General features: G+C 48.7%; 1 protein-coding gene across 1 annotated transcript; it reads right to left on the bottom strand.

Annotated features, from left to right (window-relative positions):
• Positions 1–1,485: 1,485 nt before the first annotated feature.
• perm1 (PPARGC1 and ESRR induced regulator, muscle 1) lies at positions 1,486–11,481 on the bottom strand. Its single transcript, XM_055659019.1, has 4 exons — positions 11,334–11,481; positions 6,730–8,034; positions 3,171–3,284; positions 1,486–2,359 (listed from the first exon to the last, which is right to left on the bottom strand). The coding sequence occupies exons 1-4, from the start codon at positions 11,479–11,481 to the stop codon at positions 2,259–2,261; spliced, it is 1,668 nt and encodes a 555-aa protein (XP_055514994.1). The 3' UTR covers positions 1,486–2,258.
• Positions 11,482–12,412: the final 931 nt, after the last annotated feature.

Genomic DNA, 12,412 nt, shown 5'->3' with positions numbered 1-12,412 from the left:
GCCCAGTGCCAACAAACGCTCATCATTTGTCAACCTACTCATTCCTTGAATCATTCTTGTAAACCTCCTCTGGAAACATGTATACCTTCCTCAGATACTTCCTTCCTCATTCTCAAAATTGCTTACAATATTCCAGGTGCGACCAGCGCCTTATAGAGCCTCAACATTACATCCCTGTTGAATCTCTTTGCCTCTTGAATTCTGCCCATGTCGTCATTCTTCCACTTTCAGTTGAAAGACCATTGTTAGCCCGACAGTGGTCTTGTGCGATGGACACAAAGTGCTGGAGTAACTCAACAGGACAGATAGCATCTCTGGAAACATAGAAACATAGGTGCAGAAGTAGGCTATTTGACCCTCCAAGCCAGCACCGCCATTCAATAAGTTCATGGCTGATCATCTAAAATCAATACCCTGTTCCTGCTTTTTCCCCATATCCCTTGATTCCCTTAGCCTTAAGAGTTAAATCTAACTCTCTCTTGAGAAAATGAAAAGGACGGGCCGATACCCGTCCAGTAAGTCTGAGGAAAGGTCCTGACCCTTTCAGGCAACTGAATCATCCTGGCACCAGAGAGCAGTGTTGAACTACTATCTACATCTTTGATGATCGTCGGACTATCCTTGATTGGACTTTACCTTGCACTAAACTGTAAATGGATCGATTGTAACCATGTATTGTCTTTCTGCTGACTGGTCAGCATGCAACAAAAACTTTTCATTGTACCTCGGTATTTGTGATAATAAACTAAACTGAACTGAAACGGCACCAGTCCATTCCCTCCATAGATGCTGCCTGGCCTGCCGAGTTTCTCCAGCACTTTGTCCTGTGAGTTTCGAGTCGATGAGCTCTTGTCAAGTAGCTTTTCTTTGCTCTCCGAAAAGCTAAGGTACAATCCCGATCTTCCAACCTACCTTATTGCCGCCCTTGCACTTTTTCTCCGTAACTGTAATGCTGTAGCTCTATATTCTGCACTCTGGTAATTTTTTTATCCTCGCACTACTTGTACTTGTGCATGGTATGACTATACACACGTATGGTATGATTGCACTGGACACCACACAAAAACAGGATTTTCGCTGTGGAGTTGAGCTTTTGCGGAGGTTAGAGATAACAGCATGGAAACAGAACCTTCAGCCCAACAAGCCTGTGCCAGCCATTGATCACCCTAGTTCCATGTTATCCTACTCACTCATCCACTCCCCACACGCTAGGAGCAATTTACTAAGGCCCATTAACCTACAAGCCTGGACGTTTTGGGGCTGTGGGAAGAAACTGAAGTACCCAGAAGGAACCCAGAAGTTTGCACAGGGAGAATGTGCAAACTTCGCGCGGACAGCAGCCGAGGTCAGGATCGAACCCGGGTCCCCCTGCGCCGTGAAGCAGCAGCTCTACCTGCTGCACCACTGTGGTACATGTGGCAATAACAAACCAATACCAATGGCAATCCCTCTCCTGCCCACAGACCTGCTCCAGACAAACAGACAAACATGTGTTGCAACAGAACTGAAAACCCTGGAAACATTCGACAGGTTTGGGCAGTGCCTGTGGGGAGAGTGATGGGATAGGGGCACAGGGTTTTTGACCAAACTGCTGAGTATTTTGTACTTTTGTACAGAATATTGTGATATTCAATATCTGCTGTTGATTTCCATGAGATAACAGCAAGTTGACAAAGGGAACTGCAGATGCTGGTTTACAAAAAAAAAGATACAATGTGCTGGAATAACATTGGAGGCCAGGCAGCATCTCTGGAGAATATGGATAGGTGACGTTTAGGGTCAGGACCCTTCTTCAGACTGTCAGCAACATGTTGGCCTGGCTTATTTCACAGCATCAAAACTATGAACATGGTAAACTGGTCTTTTGTTTATTTTAGAGTCCGCCGAGTCCACACCTACCAGCGATCACCCCATACACTAGCGCTATCCTACACATATGGGGACAATTTACAATCATACCAAACCAAACACCCTACATACCTGTACGTCTTTGGAGTGTGGGAGGAAACCGGAGATCCCGGAGAAAACCCAGGCAGGTTACGGGTTGAACGTACAAACACTGCACAGACAGCACCCGTAGTCAGGATCGAACCCGGGACTCTGGAGTTGTAAGACAGCAACTCTACCGCTGCCTCTCCACTGCCTTCTAATTACACGAAAGTCAAAACCGCAGTCAAACAAGTGCCCCCCTGTTTTACATGGGTTCATACTTTCACAGAGAAACCTGCAAACTGATGTAACCGTTTGGCACAGGAGTGTCACTGGGTATCCGGGAGGGCCACGATGTTTGAGTCTTCTCGCTGCACGTGTCTCCTGAAGTATCTCACAGTGAAAATGGTACTGAGGTTCACCAGCAACGCTGCAGAAACACAAAACACAAACCTTGCAGATGAAACGTGAAGGAAGGAACTGCCGATGCTGGTTTATAACAAAGATAGTTAAACTCAGTGAGTCAGGCAGCATCTTTGGAGAGGAAGGTTGGGTGGCGAGTTGGGTCAGAACCTTTCTTTAGATTGGGTCGACCCGAAACGTCGCCCATCCTTTTTCACCACAGATGCTGCCTGACACTCTGAGTTACTCCAGCATTTTGAGCCTCCTTGCAGATGTAAAATTGTTTGTTATTTATGCACCCCATACCCTACTGACCCCTTTCCTGTGATGTTCCGTGCTTTAGACTTTAGATTTGTCATTTTGGAGACACAGACTTAGATCCTCTGGCCCACCGAGTCCACACCGACAAGTGATCACTTTAACCATATAATATAACCATATAACAATTACAGCACGGAAACAGGCCATCTCGACCCTTCTAGTCCGTGCCGAACACATAATCTCCCCTAGTCCCATATACCTGCGCTCAGACCATAACCCTCCATTCCCTTCCCATCCATATAACTATCCACTTTGTACACTAGCACCATCCTACACACACTATGGACAATTAACAATTTACAGAAGCCAATTAACCTACAAGCCTGCACGTCTTTGGAGCGTGGGAGCAAACTGGAGCACCCGGAGGAAACCCACGCGATCACAGGGGAGAGCGTGCAAACTCCACACAGACAGCATCTGAAGTCAGGACGAGCCCGGCTCTGCGGCTCTGTGAGGCAGCGGCCCTACCCACTGCGTTGGGATGTCCCGACATTATCCCACACTGAGGTAACACTCACCGGCTTTCCACATGTCGGAATTGGAAGTTGCAGATTTCAAGGCCCACGATGCACAGGCAAAGCAGAAGAGACACACGTTGTTCTGGATGCAGGAGCGACACAGACCTCCTCTCCCTAGATGTGATCATAAGGTGATAAGGTTATGTGATAGGAGTAGAATTAGTCCATTCGGCCCATCCGCCATTCAATCCTGGCTGATCTATCTCTCCTTCCTAACCCCATTCCCCTGCCTTCTCCCCATAACCTCTGACACCTGTACTAATGAAGAATCTATCTCTCTCTGCCTTAAAAATATTCACTGACTTGGCCCCCCAGCCTTCTGTGACAAAGAATTCCACAGATTCATAACCCTCCGACTAAATACATTTCTCCTCATCTCCTTCCTAAAATAACGTCCTTTAATTCTGTGTCTATGATCTCTAGTCCTAGACTCCCCCACTCTTGGGATACAAGATACAACCATACTGCCATGGAGCTCAATTCTAATGTTTGTTTGAGGAAAATGCTGATGCGTAGAGAATTACAGAGTCGTGCAGCACAGAAACAGGCCCTTCGGCCCACCTTGTGCATGCTGACCAATATGCCCCGTCTAAGCTAGTCGCATATTTCCACGTTGGGCCCATATCCCTCTAAATCTTTCCCATCCATGTACTTGCTAAGTGTCTTTTGGTATCTGCCTCAATTACCTCCTCTGGCAGCTTGTTCCATATACCCACCACTCTATGAGTGAAGAAGTTGCCTCTCAGGTAGGAGTTGATAGAAGTATATAAAATTATGGAAGGCATAGATAGGGTAGACAGTCAGAACCATTTTCCCATGATGGAAATGTCCAACACTAGAAGGCAAAGCTATGAAGTGAGAGGGACAAAGTTTAATGGGGAAGTGTAGAGTAGGGTTTTTACACAGAGAGCAGTGGGGGCCTGGAACCTATTGCTAGGGGGTGGTGGTGCAAGCAGATATAATCATGGTGCTTTTAGATAGGCTTATGGAAGAGCAGGGAATAGAAGGATTGGGATCATGTGCAGACAGGTTTCCACGCTGTATGACTCTGTTATGAACAGTGCTCAGAAACTAAACCCAGTCCTAACCTGGTGACTGTTGTGGATTGGGTAATGCCCCTGTCAACCAAGTTAACAAAGACACTGCTGAAACAGTTCCACGTTAGTTAATTTTAATGCATTCACTGTAGATTTTGGAAGAAATCCCTTGTTTTGACTGGGAGAAGTTGCCGTGGTTTCTGTTTCCTGAAATGCCTGGATTTGGGTGTATTAGCTACAGGGAGGGGTTGGACAGACTTGGATTGTTTTCCCTGGAACGCCGCAGATTGTGGGGGAGACCTGATAAAAGCATATAAAATTATGAAAGGCACAGAGAGGGTCGACAGAATCTTTTTCCCAGGGTGGAAAAATCAAATACTAGAGGGGATAGGTATAAAGCCTCTGTCCCACGATACAAGTTTACCCATGAACTCCCCCGAGTTTTAAAAAAAAATCAAACTCATGGTAAGTGCGTAGAATGCACGTAGCGGGTACGTCGGAGCTCGTGGATATCTCGTGGCAGCTCGTAATGTTAACGGCAGGAACTGGGGAAACGCAGCAACTCGTGAAGTTTTTTCAACACTGTGAAAAGTGACCAAGAGTAAAATAATACTAGTGATAACGTTTTTTTTTTTTTTTTAACTCATGGGTAAGGGAGCTCTTGGGTAAACTCGCATTGTGGTACAGGGGCTTTAGGTGAGAGGGACAAAGTTTAAAGGAGATGTGCAGAGCACTTTTTTAACCAGAGTGTGGTGAGTGCCTGGAACATGCTGTCAGTGGTGGTGGTTGTGGCATTTAAGAGACCTTTGAATGAATTAATAAGTTTGTTGGCCAAGTATTCACATACAAGGAATTTGCCTTGGTGCTCCGCCCGATAGACACATGGACATGCGGGGAATGGAGGGTTATAGATTATGTGTGGATAGATAAATGATGGTCTTGGCATCATATTCGGCACAGATATTGGGGCCAAAGAACCTGTTTTTCTGCTGTAATGTTCTATGTTCTAAATTGATACATTTTCAAAATTCAAAGGCAGAGATGCATGGGATTTAGTCTCAGATGAGACAACATTGAACGGTCGAACAAGGCGGCACGGCATCATATTACAACCCTGCTTCACCCTGACTACCAACTACCTGACTACCCTCAATGTATCCGCAACTCATCCATAGGCCATTAAACAGATACTTTAGATTACATCCACTGTTGTTAGCAGTTCCCCATGACTAACTGGGGAAAACATCGAGCTGAAGGCTTAATGATGTCAGATAAAATATTTAATGTAACATAGACGTGTATGGGTTAGTTAGTAAGTTTACAGATGACCACAATATTTCTGGGGTCACAGGCTGTGAAGAAGGTTGTCTAGGTATACACCGGGATATAGATCAGCTACAGGGTGGGGAAATAGCAGATGAAGTTTAGTCCAAACAGGGCGGCATGGTGGCGCAGCGGTACAGTTGCTGTCTTACAGCACTTGCAGCTCCGGAGACCCGGGTTCGATCCCGACTATGGGTGCTGTCTGTACTGAGATTGTACGTTCTCCCTATGACCTACGTGGGTTTCTCTGAGATCTTCGGTGTCCTCCCATACTCCAAAGACGTACAGGTTTGTAGATTAATTGGCTTGGTGTAAGAGTAAATTGTCCCGAGTGTGTGCAGGATGGTGTTAATGCGCAGGGACCGCTGGTCAGTGCGGACTCGGTGGGCCGAAGCGCCCGTTTCCACGCTGTAACTTGAAACTAAACTAAACTAAACAAAAGTGTACGGTAGGTCTAGTGTAAGGGGAACATATACAATTAAATCATGAACCTTAACAGCATCGATATACAGCGGGACCTTGGGGCTTGCCTATAACTCCTTGAAAGTGCAACACAGGTAGATACAGTGGTAAAGAAGGCATATGGTAGGCTTGCCTTCATAGGTATAGAGTCTAAGAGTCAGGAAGTCATATTGCCGCTTTATAGTACTTTGGTTAAGCCACATTTTGAGTACTGTGTGCAATTTTGCTTGTCCCGTTATAGGAGGATTTGGATATGGTGCAGTGGAGGTTTACATGAACAATGCCTGGATTCGCTACAGGAAGAGGCTGGACACAGCTGGATTGTTTTTTTCCAGGAATGCCGTAGTTGTGGGGGGGAGCTGAAGGAAGTAGATGAAATTGTGAGAGGAGTAGATAGGGTGGACAGTCAGAACCTTTTTCCCAGGATGGAAAACTCAAACACCAGAGGGCGTAGCTTTATGGTGAGAGGGGCAAAGTTTAAAGGAGATGTACGGGGCAAGTATTTTGCACAGAGTGTGGGCATGGGGGACATTTGCCTGGGCTGGTGGTGGAGGTAGATGCCGTTTAGGAGACATTTGGATAGGCACATGGATATGCAGGGGATGGAGGGATATAGGTTATGTGCAGACAGATAAGAGTTGGTCTTGGCATCATGTTGGGCACAGACATTGCGGGCATGAGGGGCATATATAATGCTGTACTCTTTTCTGTTAACCTGTTACACAAGCACAATGTACCTTCCCGCACAAAGCCTTCCAGCATGGTCTGGCTTCCATCAGCTGGTGTGTACATCATCAGTGCCCCATCCGACGGACTGGGGTCAGGGTAGGCATTGAACTTTGCCAAGGCAGAGGTGTTGGACGTGCCAGCGGGCGTTACTGCCGAGTGCGCTTGCCTCGACGCCGGCAAGTGCTTCGATACAAAGATCTTGAGAGCTTTCAGGAAGTTCATCTCCCTGCGCTGTCGACGGCCGCGCTCTGCAGGGTCGGGGGGCACGAGCAAGGAGAGAGTGCTCCGATCCGCCTGCTCGCCACCGTCTGTGTAAAAATACTCGTAGATCTCTGGGACTGTGATGGAGTAATCTGTCTCGCATTTCCCTGCTTCCGCTAAACCTTCAGGCGTCGATTCTCCTCCGCCTGTTGTTGGCTCGCTGCTTATTGGAAAGGGGACGCCGCTTAAGTCACTGACAAAGGTCGGTGTCACCATCTCCTCCCCCAACGTGCTTTGATGAAGACCCTCGACGAGCTCGGCAGAGTGTTGGCCGTCCTCACTGGGCTGCCTTTGGTCACGTGTGCCTTCCTGCAGAGTGTCCTCACAATCCCCAGATCCCCGTGTGTCTCGAGTGCGTTTAAATCCAGGGCCAAAGACCTCCCTCTTGCCCCCCTGTAAATGGTAGTCACTGTGAAGGTCACCTCCAATGTAGCCCCCCATCCCCATGGCGGCACTGGATCCAACACTGGCACCTGCCGCATGACACTGGCATGGACGGTGACACCCAGATATGGACATTCGCGTGGAACGCATGGATTCAGTCGTGGGGACCACGGGCCACTGGCTTTTGGAAGGATGTACCTGCGTACCAGAGATCAAGATCACATGCGGGCTCCTGGGCTCATCATCCTTCGGCATGGCCTCACCTCTGGCCATGAGAAACTGATTTACGAAGGCCAGTTCCAAATCTTCTTCACTGCCAGACCAGACATCCTCGCTGGGGTAGAGTGGACACTGGCTCTCTGGGGAGAACGGGATTCCCCACGCGGGCGCCACCGGCCTATTCCGCGGCGCCGGTTCCCCCAGTTCCCCGCCAGTGGCCCCCCATTCACCCGCCGGGCCCTTGGCCGGGGTCTGGTGGAACCTGCGCACGTTGATCCTCCCTCTCCGCTTGTGGCGGGAGGGCAAGGTCCTCTCGGGGTCGTCGCTGAGGTCAGTATCTTCGGAGGTCACCAGGGACGGTTGCCGGATGCTTCTGCAGGCTTCGGTGACCCGGTCAAACAAAGGCCAGTCTCTCTCGCACTGGAAACTGTAGCCAAAATTATCCATCTCTGAAACAACAAATGGGGTTTGGGAATTGAGATGGAGATGGAGATACTCTTACCGTCACTAGTGAGATGCTTTGTTGTGCAAACCAAAGATCCTAGAGGAGCTCCTCTATAATCTTTGGTGCAAACCTAGGCGTTACAAAGAGTCGTCACTAGAGGGCGCTGACAAAGTTACAAAGCACCCTTTATTTTCCCCAAAGGTCACCCCCTCACCCCTTAGTTCTCGACACTGTCCTCCAACCAGCCCCCCCCAAACCCCCCCCACCCCCCAGGCCAGGTCCTGCATTCATTTTAACTATGGAAATTCGATGGATGCAAAGAGCAGCCAGCATCATCAAAGTCAAGTCAAGTCACATTTATTTATGTAGCACATTTAAAAAACAACTCTCGTTGGTCAAAGTGCTTTACATTTGTTATAAGAATAGTATAAACAAACAAACTACATATATATACACATGTAGCCCTCACTCAGAGGATGTCAAGAAAGGCTTGGGAGTACAGATGAGTTTTTAGTCTCGACTTAAAGGAGTCGATGGAGGGGGCAGTTCTGATGGGAAAGGGGATGCTGTTCCACAGTCTAGGAGCTGCAACCGCAAAGACGCGGTCGCCCCTGAGCTTATGCCTAGACCGCGGGATATTCAGCAGCCCCAAGTTGGCCGATTTTATGGACCTGGAGGTGGTGTGGTGGGTGAGCAGACTTTTAATGTAGGTGGGGGCAAGCCCATTGAGGGCTTTGTAGACATAAAGGAGGATATTGAAATTTATTCGGAACCGCACAGGGAGCCAGTGGAGTAGAGGCCAGGATCTGGGTGATGTGGTCCCTTTTTCGGGTGCCCGTCAGGAGTCTCGCTGTGGCCCGCATCAAAGACCCACATCACCCTGGCCACACTCTCATTTCACTCCTACTGTCTGGAAGAAGGGACAGGAGTCTGAAAACCGTGACCAGCAGGTTCAAGAGCAGCTTCTTCTCAACGACCATCAGGCACTTGTACATCTAGCGGAGGATGAAGTGAAGCAGTGGGGAGCTCACCATTTGTGTGTGTACTTTCCGTTCAGTTTAGAGATACTACCAAGTCCGCGCCGACCAGCGATCACCACATATTAACACACTTGTGCACGCACTCGGGACAATTTACAAATTTACCAAAGCCAATTAACCTACAAACCTGTCCGCCTTTGGAGTGTGGGAGGAAACCGGAGCACCAGGGGAAAACCATGCATGTCACGGGTATAACGTACAAACTCCGTAAGGATAGCACCCATGGTCAGGATCGAACCCAGGCCTCTGGTGCTGTGAGGCAGTAACTTTACCGCTGCTATTTTGATAGCTGATGCCAAAAATACGGTAATCCTTTATCCAACTACCTGGAATTTCTCTTTAAGAAGGAACTGCAGATGCTGGAAAATCGAAGGTAGACAAAAACTCAGAGGGTGAGGCAGCATCTATGGAGTGAAGGAAATAGGCAACGTTTCGGGTCGAAACCCTGAAGGGTTTCGACCCGAAACGTTGCCTATTTCCTACGCTCCATTGATGCTGCCTCACCCGCTGAGTTTCTCCAACATTTTTGCCTATCTGGAGTTCCCAATGGTTCAACATCTGGTTTACAAGATGCTCATTCTTGCACTCCCTTTCACATCTGGCTCTCCAAATCTCTAAATCTGTTCTCTCTACATCACTGACGACCCTGATCCTGCGGTCTCAGGAAATCCACTTTGTTCTGTTTCCCATCGAAGCCGCCCAACCTGCTGAGTAACTCCAGGATTTTTTTGTCTTCATCCCGATTCCCGGCACCTCTCGCGTTCAGCCCCTTGACGGAGTTTCGGGAAATTGTCCATCCCCCACCAAATGTAAAGCACCGAAGGTTAATGGGGACTGCCGCACCTCAGAGGGAAGACCTCACCTCCGTCACTATGTACTTTGAACTACCCAATTGGCCTCTTGCCCGGGATTGAGTTGTCTTAAAAACTACCCGAAATTCTCCTTTTCACATCACCATCTCTTGAGAAAATTCTCGAGATTCCTGACTCCCGCCCGCCCTCCCAGATGTGAGATTCTTACTCCAGATGGCGTCCAGATCTGAAGAATGTGGTCCTTCCAGATGTGGGCTGCTGGTAACAGTCTTGCTTAGAACAAGGGCCCGTGTCTGCTACGGCTCAGGATAGTCAATAAAAGAGCTACATTTTTCTGGTTTGTGTGGCAGACTGGATTATGTTTGTGTTCTTTGTTTTAGTCCCTCATGTGGCATGTGGCCTCTCTGTATCCTAGCATCCATAAGATCTTAAGAGTAGGCTGCGCCCTTCAAACTGGCTTCACCACTCAATAGTTTAATAAGGAACTGCAGATGCGGGAAAAATCGAAGGTAGACAAAAATGCTGGAGAAACACAGCGGGTGAGGCAGCATCTATGGAGCGAAGTAATGGATGACGTTTCAGGTCGAGACCCTTCTTCAGACTGGGGGAGTCTGAAGAAGGGTCTCGACCCGAAACGTCACCTATTCCTTCGCTCCATAGATGCTCCTTCGCCACTCAATAGGATCATGGCTGACCTGACTTTCCTTATGGTTAATTGACACAAAGTGCTGGAGTAACCCAGCGGGACAGGCAGCATCTCTGGAGAGAAGGAATAGGTGACGATTCGGGTCGAGACCCTTCTTCAGACTGAGAGTCAGGGGAAAGGGGAACAAGAGACAGAGATGGTGATTATAGAGAAACATAGAAACATATGCAAACGTAATTAATGTCAAAGAAACGGTCCAATGTTCATCGTTACTTTTTGCTGTGGCTCAGCGGTAGAGTTGCTCCCCCACAGCGCCAGGGACGCAGGTTCGATCCTAACCTCGGATGCTGTCTACACGGAGTTTGCATGTTCCTCCTGTGACCGCATGGGGTTTCCTCCTAGTGTTCCGGTTTACTCCCACATTCCATGGACGTGCGGGTTTGCAGATTAATTCTTTCCGCTGACTGGTCAGCACGCAACATAAGCTTTTCACTGTATCTTGGTACCCCTGACAATAAACTAAACTGAAACTGACCTGAAACGGCACCAGTCCATTGCCTCCAGAGATGCTGCCTGGCCTGCCGAGTTTCCCCAGCACTTTGTCCTGTGAGCTTTGACGGGCTCTTGTCAAGTACCAGAAATCACGTCTTGACTTTGTACGGTCGAGTGAGAAACAGCAATAAAAGAAAAAATGGAAACTCAAGAGACTGCAGATGCTGGATCCAGGACCAAACCACGGCTTGCTGCCAATTCAACAGAACAATGAGGCAGTTATGTGTTTTAAGATTAAAAAAAAGCCACTCACCCTGCTTGCAGCTGAGCCACTCGGCAAAGGACAGTGAGGAGGGCTCGCTCGCACTCCTCAACTTGCACGTCCCAGAAATTGACCTTTGATGGGACGTAGTGTCCTGCAGCAGTGGTTCCATTGGAACATTAAAAATAGCTCTGGCCATCATCACGTGGACTGCACTTTGCTGCGAGACTGTCAGCAGCGTGTGATAGTATTACAGGTCGCTAATAGAAATCATACCACAGACAGGAAGTCAGAAGCAGATCCCAGTGAAGTGCACGGGGACTAAACTCCAAAGGGGCCGAGTGCCTGAAAGGAACCGCAGATGCTGGTTTACACCGAAGATAGACAAAAAAGTGCAGGAGTAACTCAGCGGGTCAGGTAGCATCTGTGGAGGAAAAAGAAATGGGTGACGTTTCGGGTCGGGACCCTTCCTAAGACAGGACTGACCACCCCCCCCCCCCCCCTTCCCCCCCCCCCCCTCTCCCCCCCCCCCCCCCCAACCCCCCCCCCCCCTCCTCCCTCCCTCTCCCCCCCTCCCCCCCCCCCTCACCCTCCCCCTCCCCCCCCCCCTTCCCCCCCCTACCCCTCCCCCTCCCCCCCCCCTTTTGTTATCTCCTTCATTCTTGGGTGTTCAAATAAGATCAAACAGGGAACAGGGAGGATCTATTCCTTGGCCTGGTTGTGGTTACCATCACTGACATATGCCATGAGGTCATCAGTGATAGGAGTGGAATTAGACCATTCGGCCCATCAAGGCTACTCTGCCATTCCATCTCTCCTTCCTAAGCACATTCTCCTGTCTTCTCCCCATAACCTCTGACACCTGTACTAATGAAGAATCTACCTATCTCCGCTTTAAAAAATATCCACTGATGGCCTCCACAACCTTCTGCGGAAAATAATTCCACAGATTCATCACCCTCTGAAAGAAATTTCTCCTCAACGCCTTCCTAAAAGAATGTCCTTTAATTCTGAGGCTACGCCCTCTAGTCCTAGACTCTCCCACTAGTGGAAACATCCTCTCCACGTCCACTTTATCCAAGCCTTTCACTATTCTGTACGTTTCAATGAGGTCCCCCTTCATTCTTCCA

The sequence above is a fragment of the Leucoraja erinacea genome, chromosome 30 (assembly GCF_028641065.1).
Source record: "Leucoraja erinacea ecotype New England chromosome 30, Leri_hhj_1, whole genome shotgun sequence".
NCBI classification, from domain to species: Eukaryota; Metazoa; Chordata; class Chondrichthyes; order Rajiformes; family Rajidae; genus Leucoraja; species Leucoraja erinaceus.
This window is presented reverse-complemented; position numbering and strand designations above follow the sequence as displayed.

Bases quoted from the DNA above. Each gene is read 5' to 3' on its own strand.
- perm1 (XM_055659019.1), bottom strand. From the start codon at position 11,481: ATGGCCAGAGCTATTTTTAATGTTCCAATGGAACCACTGCTGCAGGAC. The intron at 3,285-6,729 runs GTACATTGTGCT...GATCACATCTAG, and splicing joins GGAAGGCTTTGTGCGGGAAG to GGAGAGGAGGTCTGTGTCGC. The intron at 2,360-3,170 runs GTGAGTGTTACC...GTGTTTCTGCAG, and splicing joins TTCCGACATGTGGAAAGCCG to CGTTGCTGGTGAACCTCAGT.